The 21,669-nt window shown below is 34.9% G+C and overlaps 1 protein-coding gene and 2 non-coding genes across 3 annotated transcripts in view; 1 reads left to right on the top strand and 2 right to left on the bottom strand.

Moving 5' to 3' along the window:
- Window positions 1–21,669, top strand: part of LOC110370695 (lipase member H-A) — a 33,889-nt gene that overhangs the window by 1,079 nt on the left and 11,141 nt on the right. Inside the window, exons 2-3 of the mRNA XM_049840656.2 lie at window positions 20,621–20,735; window positions 21,171–21,316. Coding sequence (XP_049696613.2) covers window positions 20,621–20,735; window positions 21,171–21,316 — 261 coding nt within the window. The remainder of the gene's footprint in view (window positions 1–20,620; window positions 20,736–21,170; window positions 21,317–21,669) is intronic.
- On the bottom strand, window positions 3,624–10,444 carry LOC110370696 (uncharacterized). Its single transcript, XR_010277075.1, has 4 exons — window positions 10,144–10,444; window positions 7,727–9,297; window positions 6,283–7,130; window positions 3,624–4,061 (listed from the first exon to the last, which is right to left on the bottom strand). It is a non-coding gene; the product is annotated as an uncharacterized LOC110370696 (transcript).
- On the bottom strand, window positions 16,089–18,772 carry LOC110370697 (uncharacterized). Its single transcript, XR_007510977.2, has 2 exons — window positions 18,573–18,772; window positions 16,089–17,483 (listed from the first exon to the last, which is right to left on the bottom strand). It is a non-coding gene; the product is annotated as an uncharacterized LOC110370697 (transcript).

Below are 21,669 nucleotides of genomic sequence, written 5' to 3'. Positions count from 1 at the left end.
TTTCAGTAAATCCTAACTAATATTATAAATGTGAAAGTAACTCTGTCTGTCTGTCTGTCTGTCTGTCTGTCTGTCTGTCTGTCTGTCTTTTCTTCACGCCTAAACTACTGAACCGATTTGTGTGAAATTTGGTACAGACATAGTTTGGAACTTGAGAAAGGACATAGAATAGTTTTTATTTCAAAAAACAAAAAAATTATTCCGGACATATAGCGCTACCTATTGGTACAAACCAAAAATTTATTCCGGACATATAGCGCCATCTATTGGTACAAACCAAAAATATGCCGGAAGTCACTATTCCGTGCGAACGAAGTCGCGGGCAAAAGCTAGTTACTTAATATATCTAAAAAATAACATACATATATATCTAAAAAACTTCTCCATGAAAAATCACAAGGAACAAATTTCCAAAAGATCTAATAAAAAAAAACTTTAACCATTTAACTTCATAGCGCTAAGATAAAGAAACAAGCGGTTTAAAATCTAAACATCTGAAAAAATAGGAATCATTTTAGGAAATAGCATGTGTCATTTTTTTAATCCAGTTTTCTCACGTAAACATTAGTGAAACCGTGGGGAACATTGCAAAGAACAAATGTCTTAGCACGCAAGGAGATAAGCACTACAAAAAATGTTCGGAGTTACTTACATTATATTCATGTTCCAACCAAAAAATATATCTTTGTTTCAATTATGACACCTTTAGTGCTTAAACAAGAAAATTATATATCGATGGCATAACAATAGATGATAGCATTGTGCTTCGAACAATTACTACTGTAAGTAAACTTTACCTTGAGAAAGTAAAAGTGAATCTGTCGTACAAGTAGATTAGTGTCTATTATTAAAGATCAATCACCCCTTATTTCTTTACCATCGACTTTTGTTCTGTTAACAGATCAACATAATTTTTTCATAGTCAAGACTGCCTTGTCTGGTCAATGAAAGATGGACGTCATATTTAAACACCGCAGACTGAAAAGTTTAATAGGCGAATTGCTTGATCGGACTCTTAACTGCTAATCTGTATAGAAATTTATTACAGGGCGCATACAACTAAAAAGTTTGATGGGGTTCAAAACTACCTTCTGGAGTTTTCAGGGGACTCTTAATGTGGATACCTGGGTAATAACTGAAAAAATAGAACTACGACGCTTGAGTCTCTTATATAACCGACAGACGTATAATCATCATTATTCAGTTCCCGTGTCTTAAAGCTATCGTTTTACATACTAATGGTTATATTTTGATAAATACAAAGGCGTATATCGTTAGCCTACTTAACCCCTCAACGCTACCAACGGTTGAAAGGGACAGTGTATGCAGCTGCTGTCTCCTCGCCATTACGTTAAACGCCAAATGGATACCTGACGATGCATTAAAAGTGGAACAACTTTCAGAGAAATCAAAATAAATTGTCACTACGCTGGTAGTGTACGGAATTAAATAACAACGAAAGTACTTGCGCAATTTACTTACTTTTATTTACACAATACAGGATGGTATCGTGTTTATTCCCTTACTATACGTGAAGTAGTTAATTATTCAGTCTTTATTGGTTTAATATTCCTTAACGATGTTTATGTGATTGTGGTTTATTAGTTTTAACCGTTTTAGGCGCACGATGTTCAGTGCGGTATGCGATACTTACTCCCTTACTATGTATATCCGGGTATCTCTCCTTCCCGTTGTATACTCTTATGTATTGCACCTAAATTTACATATACTCTCTATACACCTCTTTAATTGCTCCCTTGTCTATTCTCTTAAGAACCCACGTCAGTTGGAAACACTTTGAAAACAAATCGAATAAAAAAAAAACAACATTAATTATGCAAAGATCATTTATTTAAATATTATTGCACTTCAACTTTCTATTTATAAAAGTTAATTAATTTTAATAAATTAAAAATAACAGTTATTTTGACGATGATCTTAACCACTACAACTACTTAGTAATCTGTGGTTATACTTAGTCAAAATTTAAGAAAAGAAATGTTTCTCAGAAATATAAATATGGAAAATACTCAAATGCCTCTGTTCACAATCGGAGTGAAGTCTTGTTTTGTTAACATTTTTAACAGGCAGAAATTACTTGTGCACACAAACAGTATTTTTCAGTAATTATTACAACATGTTTTTTTTATTTATTAGGTAGGTAGGTACCTAACATACAAATACATATTTTGTAAATTGCGTGTTTATAAAACAGTGATTGAACCTACTGCTGGAAACTGGCCAGTCCGGTGGATGGGTGGTGAAAGTGCCATTTCTAGTCTGCCTGCATTCTCCCTCACAAACTTTAAACTAAGTATAAGTATACTTTATTGCAGTCCACTCACTTGTGTACAACATTATGCAGTACCTAAGTAATTTATTTGAAACTAGCTGATCCCGCGAACTTAGTATCGTTCAAACTTTTCCTGGACCTCTACAAACATTTTAAAACCAAAAAAGCCAAATCGGTCCAGCCATTCTCGAGTTTTAGTCAGACTAACGAACAGCAATTAATTAATTCATACCTGTGTATTGTATTTTGAATGCTAGGTACCTACTATTCAAAATACGCTACGATACATAAATAACTGTACTTATTTATACGCAAGTACTATCTGAAACGTCTTAAAAAAAACGTGGCTAAATAACGATATTGCATCGTTTGCCGTGACTGCAAACAGCGCCGCGCGGCGTGACTTTTTTGGCGTTCCGTTTTTGCCGTCATATTATGGTCATCCAATGCTTCTTCAGTTGTCAGTTGAAACTTGCATTTGTTTCAATTTCGGGTATGACGGCCGTCTCGGTCTCTCCCTACATTATGCCTCGTTGCAGGCAAATCTAAAAATATTAAAGAACGTTATACAAGGAAGTGGGTTAGTGACCGTGAGACGGTTAGTCCTCTCGTTAAGATAACGTTACCTAAGTCTGGTTTTACGGATAATGTCAACTGTAACTGTGAACTGGTTACTTTTATATGGATAGGTTTAATTTCGCTACCAATATTTTTAGTGTTATGTCAGAAGAGGATTCCGATATAAACCTGCTGGGTAGATATAGACCTGCTAGATGTTTAAATGGATCTCATGATAACGTTTATAACCAATTTTTGGAAATTATCTACATCAGAGAACACAGGTACACAATTAAAAAAATAATAATTTGGAAGCACTTACATTGCTTAGGCATGTTATCCATAGGCACTACAGCCTGTTTAGAATAAATCATCTACATATACATTATGGGGACTTCGGAGAGAAGACAGTGGTTTCGTTCAACCCATGCGACAAATTCTTCACTTTTCTCCATCGCTAATTTCATAATCATTTTACAGTGATTCTCCGAGTTGTATGGTGTAAGATCCCCGTTTATTACTCTGCTGTAGACATCTGATAATCTGTATGATTCTTTAGGTTTTACATCATAATATTTAGTCCGTACGACATTTTTATAAGCAGTTCGACCAGGCTTATTATGTATTGTACTTTTATTGTTTTCTGGTTCCATTATATCATAAAAGGCGTAAAGACTATCAGTGCATAGAATATCATTTGGCAATGAAACCTTCAATTGATGAAAGTGATATTTGAGTAATGGGAAGTGAAACTCGAAGGCATTATGGGCAATCATACACACGGGTTTTTCTTGGCAACTTATAAAGGTGTTGATAATATTGAAGACATCTTCGTTAAATTCAGCTTCGTTTTTCAAAACTGGTTTGGTTAATCCACTGCGCAAAGCCACAATGTCTGCAATAACATAACGAAGTCTGAAACACATCTTGAACTTGTTCAAGATGTGTTTCAGACTTCGCGTTCGCGTTCGTAGAGAGTTCGCGGTTGTTCCTCGCGTGCCTCGACATGCATTCATTTTACGGCTATCATACATATTTCTGCAATTTGCACTTCCCAGTGACATGGTCCTGGATAGCCGTTGGACTGTATGTCGAAGAATATATACGTTGCTATTTTACCCATTGTTTAAACTATGATATCAGTCTTCTTGTTTATTAACTGTGTGCTTTAGACTGGATGGCACAAAACTTGATTTTGTTTATTCTGGCTCTGAAAAATGAAAGTATGGTTAAGAATGTGCTTTTCGTTGAGTGGTCATCCTTTGAAAAATTAATAAATTGGGATTTTGATAAAAGTGACTATTTTAGTTAGTCATGTAAACTCGTGTTTGCCTAAATCAAAATACGTATGATTGTTGATGATTGCGCAATTGATAACGCCAAACGTCTTGGGGGGAATTGCACAATGTTTGTATACAGTGGCTTGCAGATTATTTCGCAATATTTCAGACTGAAAATGGCTAATAATAATTATTGTAGACGACTAAAATGGTTGACAGTAAATACCATTTGATATATTTATTAAAATCTATACAAACTAACTCTGAGATTTTAGGTAATCTTTTAATTCAAAGTCATGTTATGATATCGGAAGAGGAAAACACAACACTGGCACAATAGTTATTGATTAATTTATTATCAAAAACCCAAAACCTAACAAATGCAAGATAAAAATGTAAGTGTCATTTTTTCCTCATTGCGAAATATCTGAAAGTCAGTCGGTAAAAGAATACTTTTTGTAGATCCTTTTTATAGATAGAGACCTACGTTCCTACCTATTATAACTGTGAGGAATTGCGTCTATTGGAATTGTTTAACCGATAATTTGTATTACACAATATATAACAATATCCACACACACAACACGACACACCACAATACGCAAATTCAACGCACTGATTCAACTTATCAACAATCAACATTCGACTATTGGCTTGTTTATAAGAATGAATGAAATGAACGAGTAACAACATCTGCGTTTTGGCGCTAAAACTCAGTTCGTTCTCTTCGGCCCCACCTTGCGGGGGCCGAGGTCAATGCCCTTGCCACGGAACACCAGTAATCTATTAGCCAAGGTCAGGCATTCAAAGCCTGGTATAAAATTGATGACAACTCATAGATAACAAACAGTTCAGTCATGATTTTAATTCTTTAAATAGGATCCCACCCAAAACAAAAATGTGAAAGACTGCCAAGTTCGATGAAATGGGAATACTTCGCCTATAAAAGAAGTGAGATCTGAATAAGTACCAAGTTCCATACACATACTTTAGTTAAAAATAGTTACTTTTTAATAATGTTACTTGGCAAGTTTTCACACACCTTGTTATAAACCTACTAAACGCAATGAATCAAGTATTTAATTTTCTATTAAAACTTGCCAAGTAACATCATTAAAAAGTAACTATTTTTAACTAAGGTATGTGTATGGAACTTGGTACTTATTCAGATCTCACTTCTTTTATAGGCGAAGTATTCCCATTTCATCGAACTTGGCAGTCTTTCACATTTTTGTTTTGGGTGGGATTTCATTTATTTTTGTAAGGTTGTTTATTTTATTGTTTTCTTATTATTAAGTTTTGAATATGCACTATGCTTCTTACAAAGAAATAAACTAGATTAACTAAATGGCCTAGATTTCCCAACTGACTGACATGACATGTTATCATATATATTATGTTCGTGGATCAAAGTTACACATTCGTTATTTTCGAAAGTGACTCACACTTGGCCGTTTTCAGATTTTTACTTTATTTTGACTAAATACAAACCTTTGTAACGAATTTCAGATCGGTACGACCATTCGAAGATATATTATATAAATATAGATAAATTTAGTTCGTTTTAGTTCCTTAGGGGTATAAATACCTTCATTATTTTGAAACCGACTCACACTTGGCCATTTTCAGATTTTTTCCTTTACCTTGACATAAAGACCTACCTCCATGCCAAATTTCAAGTCAATACGACCATTGGAAGTGGTCTAGGTTTTTGATGAGTGAGTCAGTCAGTCAGTGAGTGTATAGTAAAAATAGCGATTTTCTGACGTCAATATCTCAAGACCTACAATAGGTATATTAATGAAATCTTGTATTTTAGATAAGTGAGGGGGTCTCAACTGATACTAGAAATTTGATATGCGTAAATAAAATAGATTTTGAGTTATAGGGGGGTCGAATTTGGCCCGAAATGGTTCGTGTAATATAACCCACGGCCGGTGTGTCGCTTTTTTTGCTCGAACTTGGCGGACACACTGCCGTGTGTCTAGATAAGGTATACAAATTCAGCGGTGTAAATATTTCGGTATGCTACTGCGACATAAAAAACAATAAGTATAGATTTTTATTTCGCTTCTCATAGAGAGTTGATTGCTATTAAATTGTCAAAAACAAAATGTTGTGTTGATTAACAGAAATAATTTTCGGACTCACCAAAACAATTTTACAACAGTATAGCCCAGCTTGTCATGTAGGATGTATTGCAGAAATACTAGGGCACGTCAGAAAACCGGCAGTGGTTTCGTTCAACCCACGCGACAAAAGCATCATTTTTCTCTATTGCTAGTTTCATAATCATTTGACAGTGATTCTCTGCATTGTAAGGAGTAAGATCACCTTTTATTACTCTGCTGTAAATATCACATAATTTGTATGATTCTTTTGGTTCTTCATCGTAAAATGTTTCTCGTACCATGTTTTTATGAAGTTTAACACCAGGCTTATTATGTCTCGAACGAGAACTTTTAGTACCTCCTTTGGTTTCTGGTTCCATTATATCATAAAAGGCGTAAATGCTATCAGTACACATGAGATCATTTGGCAATGAAACTCTCAAGTCATGAAAGTGATATTTGAGCACGGGGAAGTGAACTTTAAAACCATCATGGGCAATCATACAAACTGGTTTTTCCAGACAACTAAGAAAGGAGTTAATAGCGTTGAAAGCATCGTTGTTGAAATTTGCCTCGTTTCTCATATCTATGGAACTTAATCCAGCGCGTCGAGAATAGTCATCGTCGTGAATATAATAAACCCAGAAACACATTTTGAACTTGTTCTGAGTTCGGGGTTCCTCCTGTCGTAGCTCAATGTGCTTTCGTTTGACTGCTATCATACATAGTTCTGCAATTTTTAATTCACCTTTGTATTGAGCTGTTTCCTTGTTTGTCACTGCGTCTAAGAATACATACGTAGCTATTTTACCCATTATTAAATAAGAGTGGGAAGCAGTCTCTTCGTAGGTTGGTAGCTCTTGTAACTCTTGCGTTCTAATTTAAGTTCTGAAAAAGAGAAAAGTCAAATATAGAACAGAATAAAACCACATCACATAATTTGGGAGAGGATCTAATTAAATCTGCACTAGTGCCGTGGAAATCAGTCGGGAAAGTCAGTTTTCTCAAGTCTCAAGTAGGGATTATTTCGAAGTCACAGACACTGTATTTGAGTATACAATTAATAAAAATACTTACATATTAACGAAATAAACTTCTGCCTAAAATATTTTTAAAAAGAATTATGAAATAAAAAGTCCTATCAAGATTTTTAGATAAGTGCCTACAAATGGAATATAATATTCCATTCCTTTTACCTATCTGTTAGGTACTGATATCGTTAACGATTGTGCAATACCGCTGAAAGTCGAGGGGTTTGAAAGATTGCACAATGTTTGTAAACAGTGGCTTACTATTTGTGGCACAATACTTATTAATAAAGTACCTATTCAATCAATATTGAGAAACACAACAAGAGTCAAATAAAATAATTTATTTGGAATAGGTATCTACTTATTTAGTAAATAACTAGTTGTTGCTATAAATAAGCAAAAATTATAATTGATGACACAAAACCGAAATATATCAGAATTTTATCTACCAACCTTATCCTGACGAATTTCACTAATAAATAATATGTTGTTTTAAACGTGATTCCTATTTAGTTTGTAGCCACCAGACACAGCACAAGTACACAACCACACACTACCTATAGATCACTCTGACTCAACTATCTGGGCCGTACGAATGAACTTTTTGTTTATATTGACGCTGCGTAGCTATAGAATCGATCGCCCTTCTTGGTGCCGACTGCCGGTGTCAATGCCACGGCTACTGCCTGTAGTGTGCAGACTAATACTGGGTTTTATAATACCCTTTTTCTGTTTCCTGCCCTCTCCCCAATTTTATTTGAAGCTTGGCTCAGTGGTTTCCTCGTTGTCACTGGCACTCGTCATTTATTTATTATATTTATTGGTTTACCAAAATTTTTTCTCATCCGTACACCTACATAATTAAATAGAGCAAATAGTACTAATATTAGATATTCGATATGCTACAGAAAATTTTTCTTCATTTCACTACTAATACTAGTTTGACGGAAAAAGATGAATCTTCCGCTTACGAGACCACTAGCTAAGTATTTCCCACGGTTTCGTCCACATGTCATGGGAACCACTTTTAAGTAGGTCGTATTCAATACACTGAACGAAACGAAAATAGGTAAGTAATGGAGTTTTGCCTGGAGGCGGTATAAAGGATAATTTAGCTATCAGAGAGAGAAAAAAAGATTATTTAAAAATAAAATATATATTTTTATTTATAAAACGCTTGTTGTCCGGGTTGATAGTTACGTGTCTCATAGAATAAAAATATAAAGAAGTGCCTCTTATGATGACCCGAAACGGGGAACCTCTGACAATCGGCAGTGGTTTCCTTCTACCCACGTAACAAACTCTTTACTTTTCTCGATTGCTAACTGCATAATCATTTTACAGTGATTCTCTGTATCGTCTGGTGTGAGATCGCCATTTATTACTCTGTTGTAAATATCACTTAATTCGTAGGATTCTGTTGGTGAAGAACCATCATAAAATGTTTTCCGTACCAAATATTTGTACAGCTTAACACCAGGTTTATTACGTTTCGAACGAGAGCTTTTACTAAGTTGTTTGTCTTCTAGTGCCATCAAGTCATAAAAGGCGTAAATGCTATCAGTGCACATGAGATCATCTGGCAACGAACATTTAAATCTACTAAATCTGTATTTCAGTAATGGGAAATGAAGATCGAAGCCACTATGGGCAATGATACAAACAGGTTTTTCCAGACAACTGAGAAAGGAGTTCACAGAGTTGCATACATCCTCATTAAATTTTTCATCTATATAAAATACTTCTTTGAAAGATTCTGGTCTTGTATATTTTTCATTATAATCGCGGAACCAGAAGCACAGTTTGAACTTGTTCTGAGTTCGGGGTTCCTTCTCTCGTAGCTCAATGTGCTTTCGTTTCACTGCTATCATACACAGTTCTGCAATTGTAAATGTGCCGTCTGTCGCTACGTCTAAAAATACATAAGTAGCAATTTTACTCATGGTTAAAAATATTGAGTAAAAGATACGTCCCTTCAAAAGTAGATTGAAAGCTCTTGTAGGTCTTGCGTTCTAATTGAAGTTCTGAAAAGAGGAAAGTAAATTATATTATTATATGTATAGAATAGAATAAGTACCACACCACATAATACGCTTTGGGAGAAAATATAATAAAATCTCTTAATGGCAATGGCTAAAGTGTTATGAATAAAAACATCTGGACCAGTTTATATAATTATAATCAAACGGGAAAGTCAGTTTTCTTAACAATACAAAACAATAATATTAAAAATACAATAACAACAAAAAAGTAATATCAATATTGTTTATATGTAGATAAATGCCTACACAAATGTATAAATACATATGTTACTGATATTGTTGACGATTGCGCAATACCGCGGAAAGTCGAGGGTTTGAAATATTGCACAATGTTTGAACACAGAAGTTTACAATTTGTTGCAACAATACTTATTTATAAAGTAGGTAGGTACCTGCCCAAACAATATTGAGAAACACGAATTCAGTAAACCCTTAGATAGTATTAACTTATACACATCATCCTCCGAGCCTTTTCCCAATCATGTTGGGGTCGGCTTCCAGTCTAACCGGATTCAGCTGAGTACCAGTGCTTTACAAGAAGCGACTGCCTATCTGACCTCCTCAACCCAGTAACCCGGGCAACCCGATACCCCTTGGTTAGACTGGTGTCAGACTTACTGGCTTCTGACTACCCGTAACGACTGCCAAGGATGTTCAATGGCAGCCGGGACCTACAGTTTAACGTGCCATCCGAAACACAGCCAATGGTGTCTAAGATATACTTAACTTATACACAACAACAGTCAAATAAAATGACTCATTTGGATTAGGTTCTAATGTAATAAATAACACACAAGATTAAAATAAATAGGAATTTTATCTACCAACCTTATACTGAAAATATTTCACAAATAAATTATATGATCACTCTGACTCAGCTATCGAACGTTTGTTTACGTTTTTGGCGATGCGTATAGAATCGATCGGCCTTCTCCTTGGCACCCGTGTCGATGCCACGGCTGCCGGCCGTAGTGTGAAGACTAATACTGCGTACTCACTATTAAGTAACCTGTCCTAATCACGGAGGACAAAATGACTAGGCCCTTATGCCGCATTTTGTAACTGTCTACCTTACTGCCCTCGCCCCAATTTTATTTGAAGCTTTTCGCAGTAAGTATGTATTCCGCTACCATTCCTTTTTGGCACTCGTCATTTGTTTATTTTATTGGTTTACTAATAATAATTGTTCCATCTGTACGTAATTAAATTGAGCACATAGCACTATATTCATGCACAAAACTTTTTTAGACTCTACCACAGCTAATTTCAAGTTCATGTCAGTACTTATACTAGGTTGGCAGGAATAAGATGAATCTTCCTCTTACGAGACCACTGTTCCTTGTTCCTTGAGGGAACTACTGTTCATTCAGACAGAAGATAAACAGTTCTGACCTCGATAAATGATTAGCTATCTGACTATCATGTTGGAAGGGTTAAACATATTGTACAGACCAAGTTAACACTCACTCCTGACAAGTTTCTTTAAGACAAAATGCGCAAAGTGATGCGAATGCGAGAATCCAATCTAATTCCCGAAGGATAGATAGTCGTATATAAAAGGTATATAAGGTTTGCCTTGAGGACGGTACATAGGACAATTTAGTTAGATAGAGAACAAGCAATAGCTTATAATGTTAGAATTTACTATAAATATAGGAGAGAGAGAAAATAAACCATGAAAAAAAAACAGAAGTAATTTTATTTATAAAACGTTTGTTTGATCTTAACATATAAAAAAATATATAAAGAAGTGCCTCTTATAATCGCTTTTTCAGAATATATCGTGAAGTAAGGGAACCTCCGACAATCGGCAGTGGTTTCCTTCAACCCACGTGACAAACTCTCTTCTTTTCTCGATTGCTAATTGCATAATCATTTGACACTGATCTTCTGCGTTGTATTGTGTGAGATCGCCATTTATTACTCTGCTGTAAATATCAAATAATTCGTACGATTCCTTTGGATCTTCATCGTAAAATTTTTTTCGTACAATGTCTTTGTACTTCTTGACACCAGGTTTATTGTTTTTCGAAGAATAACTTTTAGTACTTTCTTTGTTTTTTAGCGTCATAATGTCATAAAAAGCGTAAATGCTATCAGTACACCTGAGATCATCTGGCAACGAATCACCAAATTTGACTTTGAGTAATGGCAAATGAAGTTTGAAGCCATCATGGGCGATCATACAAACGGGTTTTTCCAGACAACTGAGAAAGGAGATAATAGTGTTGCATACATCCTCGTTGAAGTGTACCGCTTCATCAAAGTTTTCATTGTGTAATCCTGTGTTTGGAGCTTTCCTTTTATAAGTCCCACGATAAACATAGAAGCACATTTTAAACGTGTTCTGAGTTCGGGGTTCTATTTGGCCGTACTCAATGTGCTTTCGTTTTACTGCTATCATACACAGTTCTGCAATATCTATTGACCACCGACATGCCAGTGGATACCCATTAGTTGTAATGTCTAAGAATACATACGTAGCTATTTTACGCATTCTGTAAACTCTGTTTTAGATTCGTACTTAGTGAGACGTCTTTTCGTAAATCAATAGCACTTAAAGATCGGTCCAAATCTGGTTCTGAAAAAAGAGAAAGGTCAAAAACATATAAATAAGTATATAAGTACCTACTTGTGTATTGAGAGGGAATAAAATTACTTAAAGATAAATGCTGTCAGAATTACCTAACAATGTTGATCAAGCGGGTTTTATGTATTATATTAGTAAATATCTAATAGACGTTCTGTGGTTACCACTTACTTAGTTTCAGGCATCAAATTTTTCAAATGTAAAGGAAGAAATAAGATTAAAAAGACAATAAGTAATTGTAACCGATTTTTCCTCATTGCGTGAGTCGTACATTTAGGAAACTATGTTTTAATAGCAAGAAAAGTTGCTAACAATTGTATTTACTGATATTTACACAGATTAGGCTTATCAGATCATACCTAAGTATCACTATTATTGAACACATAAAAGATGACGAATAACCAAATACTGTGAACAAGGAAAAACCTTCTTCTTTCAAAACCATAATACCTAAGTATAAAAATATGCTAAGGATATTTTAAGTAATATTTATATAAGAATGTGTTATAAGTATAAGAATATGTTAATGAACTTACCAATTTCACACGTCAATTATTTTGTACTTATTTTACACTGTTTTTCGAAAAACCTTACTGTATTACATACAAACTTCAACGACACAATAACTTTGATGAAAATTTTCAAGGACTTGTCGTGTTTATATAGCAGTTTACACGAATGAACGAATGGAGTTGGAGGTGTCCAATTCGATCACACCGTCAGCGTGGTTCCCTATGTATGACGCATCATACTAAACCAGCGAGAGATAAGACAACGTATCCATTCCATAATACGTTCAATGAAAGCCTACTCTCTGGACATTGGCCAATGTGAACCTTCTCTTACCAGGAGGCATACAGCGCTTTCACTTGGTGGACTTTTGTGGCGCGTAGCGAAACCTATTTTCCAAGTAGGTACTTTCTAAGTATATCTTGGCCCTCAGTGACTGACTGAAGGTGAAGGAAAATATCTCGAGGAAACTTAGGCAATATTGTATACTCCATGTAACTTTTTGGACCGTTGGAAGTCACGTCTGGACTGTGCCTATAGCCACGTGAATGCAATTTGTATTTGTACTGAGCAAAGAGACTACTAAGGCAGCCCCCAGATCTAAAATGAAGTTGTGCAATATAACAATAAAAATCTTGGCCACTAAAAATGATATCGCACTCTTTACAACCCTGATCTTAAATGGCTGATCTTCTAAGAGAGTTAATCGGATAGGAGATCATCATCATAAAGGTAAATACAGCTTGATAGAGAACTGGCAATAGCTTATCATATCGTAAATATTAGAGATTGATTTAAAAGAAAAAACCTTATTTCAAAACACAAAATTTGTTTTATTTACAAAATGCTTGTGAGTTCCGGGTTGAAAATTATGTAACTTAACATAGAGTAAATAACATAATATTATACAAATAAAGACACTTTGTATATACAAATTATACCTATACTATACTTTGAAACTGTCGAACTACTATGTACATAATTAAAATGCATATAAAAGAACGATTAGGCGTCGAAGTATTCCTCCGCATCACTGTCCTCCGGAAATGTGTCCAGAAGACTGGCATAGCCACGTTGTATGGCAATGTTAATTCATGATAATGAATAGTAATAACGATATAATCTAGTTATTTTTCTTCCTTTAGAATCTAAAGAAGTAAAGAATGAAGTGGCGTGTTTGATGGCCCATTCAATAAAGTAAGTAAGGGTACTTCTGACAATCGGCAGTGGTTTCGTTCAACCCACGCGACAAACTCTTTACTTTGCTCAATCGCTAATTTCATAATCATTTGACAGTGATCCTCTGCATGGTATGGTACAAGATCGCCATTTATTACTCTATTATAAATATCACTTAATACGTACGATTCCTTTGGTTCTTTATCGTAAAAATTTTCCCGTACCATATTTTTGTAAACTTTAACACCAGGTTTACTATGTTTCGAACGAGAACTTTTGGTGCCTTCTTTGTTTTCTAGGGCCAATATGTCATAAAAGGCGTAAATGCTATCAGTGCACAGGAGATCATCTGGCAACGAACACTTCGATCTACTAAATTTGAATTTGAGTAATGGGAACTGAAGTTTGAAGCCATCATGGGCAATAATACAAACAGGCTTTTCCAGACAACCGAGAAAGGAGTTGATAGCGTTGCATACATCCTCGTCAAAACGTATCGAGTCATAAGAATTGTCTTTGTATAGTCCTGTTCTACTAGAGGGAGTTTTGTAAAAACCACAGAAGAACCAGAAGCACATTTTGAACTTGTTCTGAGTTCGGGGTTCTATTTGGCGGTTCTCAATGTTCTTTCGTTTTACTGCTATCATACATAGTTCTGCAATTTCTACACAAAATGGTTGTGCCGGTGTATAATCATTAGTCGTTATGTCTAAGAACACGTACGTAGTTATTTTACCCATTATTTACAACAGAGATACAGATACGTTTTTCGATCGACACCACTTCTAGATCCGTTCTAAATCTGGCCCTGAAAAAAAGAGATAAAGGTCAAAAAATATATAAAAAGATTTTACTATGGTTGGAATAGAGGAATAGATTAGGAGGGAGAAGTAGGAGTTCCAGGCTGAAAATAATATATCGTAAGATATAATAAATAATATTATTTTATTTCAATAATAACATAGCATAACATTTTACAAAATATATACACTCTGTATATACAAACTTATATCTATACTTGATAAAGACCATGACGTATCTGTTACTAACTACGGTGAATATAATGTTCTAAGGGTACATAATAAATTTAGCGATAGAACTCTTAAGAAACGTGCACCATGTGCTCAATAGTTTACCGGCAGACATCAGACAAAAAAAAAAATTTAAACTCTTTAAAATTAAGTTAAAAAAATATCTTCATATTGACTGAGTAGTTTTTTTAAATTTACCTATATAAAGCAATGCGGCTCACCACCCACAGTCAAACCGCTAAACCGGTTATGTGGGAAATGTCCTTTTAATTGTTTGTAGACTGTTGTAATAAAAATAAATAAATTATATAATATTTTAAAACTGAAATTGTATGTACAAAATTAAAAATGTACATAAAGAACAACGATCAGGCGTCGAAGTATTCCTCCGCATCACTGTCCTCCGCAAATGTGCCCAGAAGACTGGCTCCATTGCCACGTTGTATGGCAATGCTAATTGCTAATTTATGATAATAAATAGTAATAACGATAAAATCTAGTTATTTTTCATTCTTTGGTATACACTGAAGGATGCCTTGTATGATGGCCCATTCAATAAAGTAAGGGCACCTCTGACAATCGGCAGTGGTTTCGTTCAACCCACGCGACGAAGTCTTTACTTTTCTCGATCGCTAATTGCATAATCATTTGACAGTGATCCTCTGCTTCGTATGGTATAAGATCGCCTTTAAATACTCTATTGTAAATATCACATAAGACGTACGATTCCTTTGGTTCTTTATCGTAAAAATTTTCCCGTACCATATTTTTGTAAACCTTAACACCAGGTTTACTATGTTTTGAACGAGAACTTTTGGTGCCTTCTTTGTTTTCTAGGGCCAATATGTCATAAAAGGCGTAAATGCTATCAGTGCATAGGAGGTCATCTGGCAACGAACACTTCAATCTACTAAATTTGACTTTGAGTAATGGGAACTGAAGTTTGAAACCATCATGGGCAATAATACAAACAGGTTTTTCCAGACAACCGAGAAAGGAGTTAATAGCGTTGCATACATCCTCGTTAAATTCTATCGCGTCATAAAATTTTTCTTTGCTTAGTCCTGTTTTCATAGAGGTAGTTTTGTAAAAACCGCAGTAGAACCAGAAGAACATTTTGAACTTGTTCTGAGTTCGGGGTTCTATTTGGCGGTTCTCAATGCACTTTCGTTTTACTGCTACCATACACAGTTCCGCAATTTCTATACACCATGGGTGTTCCAGTGTATAATCATTAGTCGTTATGTCTAAGAACACGTACGTAGTTATTTTACCCATTATTTACAACAGAGATGCAGATACGTTTTTCGAGCGACACCACTTCTAGATCGATTCTAAACCTGGCCCTGAAAAAAAGAGATAAAGGTCAAAACCATATAAAATGTATTTACTTTGGTAAGAATAGAGGAATAGATTAGGAGAGAGTAGTAGAAGTTCCAGGCTGAGAATAATATATCGTAAGATAGAATAAATAATATTATTTTATTTCAATATTAACTAACATAACATTTTACAAATATATACACTCTATATATACAAACTTGTATCTATACTTGATAAAGAACATGACGTATCTGTAGTTACTAATATACACAATAAGGTCTATGTCCGCCGGTGAATATAATGTTCCAAAGTTATATAGTTTTTTTGGCGATAGAACTCTAAATAAACGTGTACCATAAATGTGCTCAATAGTTTGACGACAGACATCAGACAAAAAAAAATGATTTAAAACTCTTTAAAATTAAGTTTAAAAAAATATCTTTATATAATGACTGAGTAGTTTTTTTTTTTAAATTTACCTATATAAAGCAATGCGACTCACCACCCACAGTCAAACCGTTAAACCGGTTTTGTGGGAAAATGTCCGAAAAATTGTTTGTACACTGTTGTAATAATAATAAATAAATAATATATTTTAAAACTAAAATACTATGTACAATATCGAAATTAAAAACGTATAAAAGAAAAATGATAAGGCGTCGAAGTATTCCTCGATATAATCTAGTTATTTTTCTTTCTTTGGTATATACACTGAAGAATGAAGTGGCTTGTATGATGGCCCATTCAATAAAGTAAGGGCACCTCTGACAATCGGCAGTGGTTTCGTTCAACCCACGCGACGAAGTCTTTACTTTTCTCGATCGCTAATTGCATAATCATTTGACAGTGATCCTCTGCTTCGTATGAACAAAGATTGCCTTTTATTACTCTATAGTAAATATCACTCAATACGTACGATTCCTTTGGTTCTTTATCGTAAAAATTTTCCCGTACCATGTTTTTGTAAACCTTAACACCAGGTTTACTATGTTTCGAACGAGAACTTTTGGTGCCTTCTTTGTTTTCTAGGGCCAATATGTCATAAAAGGCGTAAATGCTATCAGTGCACAGGAGATCATCTGGCAACGAACACGTCAATCTACTAAACTTGACTTTGAGTAATGGGAACTGAAGTTTGAAGCCGTCATGGGCAATAATACAAACAGGCTTTTCTAGACAACTTAGATAGGAATTGATAGCATTGCATACATCCTCATTAAGTTGTATCGCTTCATAAAAATTTTCTTTGCTTAATCCTGTTATTGGACCAGTTTTATAAAAACCGCTGTAGATCCAGAAGCACATTTTGAACTTGTTCTGAGTTCGGGGTTCTATTTGGCGGTTCTCAATGCACTTTCGTTTTACTGCTACCATACATAGTTCTGCAATGTCTATAGACCATGGGTGTTCTAGTGGATATCCGTTAGTCGTTATGTCTAAGAATACGTACGTAGCTATTTTACCCATTATTTATATAAGAGAAGCAGATAGGTCTTTCGATGGATACTACTTGTAGATCGGTTCTAAACCCGTTCCTGAAAAAAGAGATAAAGGTTAAAACACATATAAAAAGTATTTACTTTGGCAGGAATAGAGGAATAGTCCGGGGTGTCATTTGAACATCTTGAATGTTCGTAAATGGTACTCAGAAGCCAGAAAGTCCGACAAAAAGTTTTACTAAGGGGTATTGGTTTGCCCAGGTAAAGGGGATGAGGAGGTATATAATAGGCACTCGCTCCCTGTAAACCATTGGTACTCAACTGCATCAGGCAGGCCGACCTCAAACATAGTTGGGAAAAGGCAGGAAGGGCTGTTTTGTACATATTAAAAATTTAAATTATTTCTTTGCTTACCTATCCTTTTAATCACAATAGGTAAAAGAACGCAGTGAATCGGTGAATTTGAATGTAATTCAAGTACCTATTTACAGAATTACCGTAAACAATTGTGCAATACTTTCGAACGTTTATCTTCTTATACTCCATTTTCTGATTCAAAAAACCCTATCAATATTGTTAACCTTTAGTAATTAGTTAAATACCTAACCAAGCGGATTAGGTATTGTGAAAGCACAACGGTTAGTACAAAATGAACGATTGCATAATTATATTAAAAACATTTTGTTGCACAATGTAGTAGTATATATAATCGTTATTAGTGATTTTATTTTTTTATAGGTACCAGTTTTGTCTGTGAGGGTATGTTCCTCTAAAAAAAACCCATACAAATAAGTTTTATTAATGAATTTATAAAATCAATATACTCAGCAGTATCTGTTACGTACCAATTTTGATGAAGTCAAATAAAAATAAACAAAACGAAGAATAAAAACGACACTAATTCTAAGCGATTTTTCCTCATTGCGCAACATATGTAGGTAAACACAATTAGATTGTGAGTTGTACAAATCAACTATGATCTTATAGCAAGGAAACCTGCTAATAATTTAATTTATTAATATTTACACAGATAGGCTTATCAGATCGTACCTAAGTATTATTAATGATTATCGAACACATGAAAGATGACGAATAAACAAACGCTGTCACACACACAACACGAGACTGTGGAAGTCCTTCAAAACTATGTATGTATGTAATTGTGTATGTTGAAGAACCACCCACCTAATTTCACACGTCAATTAATTCGTATTTTATATTGTTTTCCAAAACAAACTTGTTTTATAAGGTTACACACAAACTTCACCACCACAACACAACAAAAATGATACGAAACAAGCACTTATCGCGTTTATATATAGTGTGATTCATGAATGAACGAAACGAGCTGAAGGCGTCGCATTCGATCACTGCGCCGGCGTGGTTCCCTGCGTATGACGCATCATTGTAAACAAGCGGTAGATGACGTATCCATTGCACAATACGTTCCTTGTAAGCTTTACGGTCTTGAAAAATGCCAATGTGAACCGCAGGAGGCATACCGTAGACAGCGCTTCACCTGTAGTGAAACCTAATTTATTTTTTTAAACATCATAATTTGTTGTCAATTGTTGGTATCGCCCCGTACAGACCAACCAATGTTGCTCGCGGAAAATCCGCTATTTCTATGTAAACTTACTTATGTGATTCAATGGACATTAATCATATTGGGGCAATTATTTGCCGATTTGGCTTCTAATCTTAAATCTGGCTGAGATTGCCAGTCGGTCGTTCAATTTGTTCTAAGCAAAGAGACTTATTTATTTAGAAGCCGCCTTAGGCCATGAGCCATGAGCGTCCCCCAGATCTAAAATAACATTGAGCAATAAAAAAATTTTGCAGCGGTGAAGTTGCAATATAATATTAATAATAGTTGCAATATAAAATAATAATATTGTGCAACTTACATTTTGGTCAGTGACATCATTGCGCAATCTTATTTAAATTAAATTAAAATACCTAGATACTCCGGTTATTTTTTTGAAAGTTATGTCGACATTTTCAAGTACTTATACCAACATGAAAATGTTGATATAACATGTTTGAGAAAATTACTTGTATATTATTATCACGAATAATAATAAGATCGCGATTCGTAGTTACCTGTTGTTAAATAAGATCCCACCCAAAACAAAAATGTGAAAGACTGCCAAGTTCGATAATATGGGAATGCTTCGCCTATAAAAGAAGTGAGATCTGAATAAGGTACTTATTCGAAGTACGAAAAATGTGAAAGACTGCCAAGTTCGATAATATGGGAAATATTATCGAACTTGGCAGTCTTTCACATTTTTGTTTTGGGTGGGATTTCATTTATTTTTGTAAGGTTGTTTTTTTTTTTCTTATGATGAAGTTAGTTAAAGAAATGTCTCATTTATACTATCTTTTAGATTTTTTAATATGCACTATGTTTCTTACAAAGAAATGAAGTAGATTAACTAAATGGACTAGATTTACCAACTGACTGACATGACATGTTATCACATATTATGTTCGTGGATCAAAGTTACACATTCGTTATTTTCGAAAAAGATTCACACTTGGCCGTTTTCAGATTTTTACTTTACTTTGACTAAATACAAACCTTTGTACCATTCGAAGATATATTATATAAATATAGATAAATTTAGTTCGTTTTAGTTCCTTAGTGGTATAAATTTACACCGGGTATAAAACACCTTCATTATGTTGAAACCGACTCACACTTGGCCATTTTCAGATTTTTCCCTTTACCTTGACATAAAGACCTACCTCCATGCCAAATTTCAAGTCAATACGACCATTGGAAGTGGTCTAGGTTTTTGATGAGTGAGTCAGTCAGTCAGTCAGTCAATCAATCAGTGAGTGTATAGTAAAAATAGCGATTTTCTGACGTCAATATCTCAAGACCTACAATAGGTATATTAGTGAAATTTTGTATTTTAGATAAGTGAGGGGGTCTCAACAGATACTAGAAATTTGATATGCGTGAATAAAATAGATTTTGAGTTACAGGGGGGTCGAATTTGGCCCGAAATGGTTCGTGTAATATAACCCACGGCCGGTGTGTCGCTTTTTTTGCTCGAACTTGGCGGACACTCTGCCGTGTGTCTAGATAACAAAAACCATTTTATTTTTGAATATCCTGCTCCGCTCATCGTATTCACTTTTAATTACCTAAATGGCGTTAGGTATTACTTTTAACCACCTAGTCGTAACATAAAAAATAATGTTTCCTCATATATTATTTGCAGTTTCTAAAGCGGATGGCGATCTCGCATCGATGATAGATTTCCGATACTTTCGCTGTGTTATGAAGCGAGAGTGGAAATGTCCAGACAGCGAAATCAACTTTTTTATGTATACTCCGTAAGTATTTAAAATAACGAATGCATTTTACTCTAACAAAACAATTGACCGCTTGTATGCCGCTATTTAAAGAACAATAGAAAATCAATTGTGTCACGCCTATATGCACAGGCTACATAATTAAGGGTTCCTTTTCCATCTGACTACAGGGTAACATTTTTTACCAGGTCTAGGATGTTTCGAAAATTCGCCTAACGGACTCTGACCTGGAATTGTACGTAACAACAACTGTTACTTTATGGTGATTCGTTAGTGACATTCCCATGGTCCTCGCAGGTTGAAATGACGCTATGCCATCCCAGGTATCCACAGAGCTGTGACACCACATAAATCCACTCCGAGCTGCCTTAAAAAAATACTTACCCATTTGCTTTCTCTTAGGCGTAATTACGCGTTTGCGGTATGTAAAATTTTCTCTATATTTTATCTTTCTAGAGAACACCCCCACCAACATTTTGTGGATCCTCGACACCCGAAACTCCTTCGTGATTACGGTTGGAAGAAGACGAGAAAGAATGTCCTGATCATCCATGGCTTTAACGGCACCTACTCTAAAACACCGATGACATTTATTCGAGATGGTAAGATTTATCTATTTATCTTTACTAATAATATAAAACTATCGGCTTTATATCCGGGTTCTTGCAGTTCCCGGGGGATGTGGGTGAATCCGCTGGCAGAAGCTAGTTCTGTTATAAAGCTGAAGAGTTAGCATCCTTAAATGGTTGCCTAATCTCAGAAATGAAAGAGGTCCGGTTTGTCTGAGAATGGATTTACTGCCAGATACATGTCGGGGCTTATGGGACCATTTATATCAGCATGCACGAAGAAGTTCTCACGGGACAAAGTCAGTGAGTAGGTGTTGAGAAGTTCCAAAGTGCCTACAGATTTTTCTGATGCAACACTCGAACTAGGGTAAATTTCAATGTCCGTA

This window comes from Helicoverpa armigera, chromosome 13, assembly GCF_030705265.1.
Source record: "Helicoverpa armigera isolate CAAS_96S chromosome 13, ASM3070526v1, whole genome shotgun sequence".
Taxonomy (NCBI): domain Eukaryota; kingdom Metazoa; phylum Arthropoda; class Insecta; order Lepidoptera; family Noctuidae; genus Helicoverpa; species Helicoverpa armigera.
The sequence above is the reverse complement of the archived record's forward strand: the minus strand, read 5'-3'. Positions and strand labels throughout refer to the sequence as shown.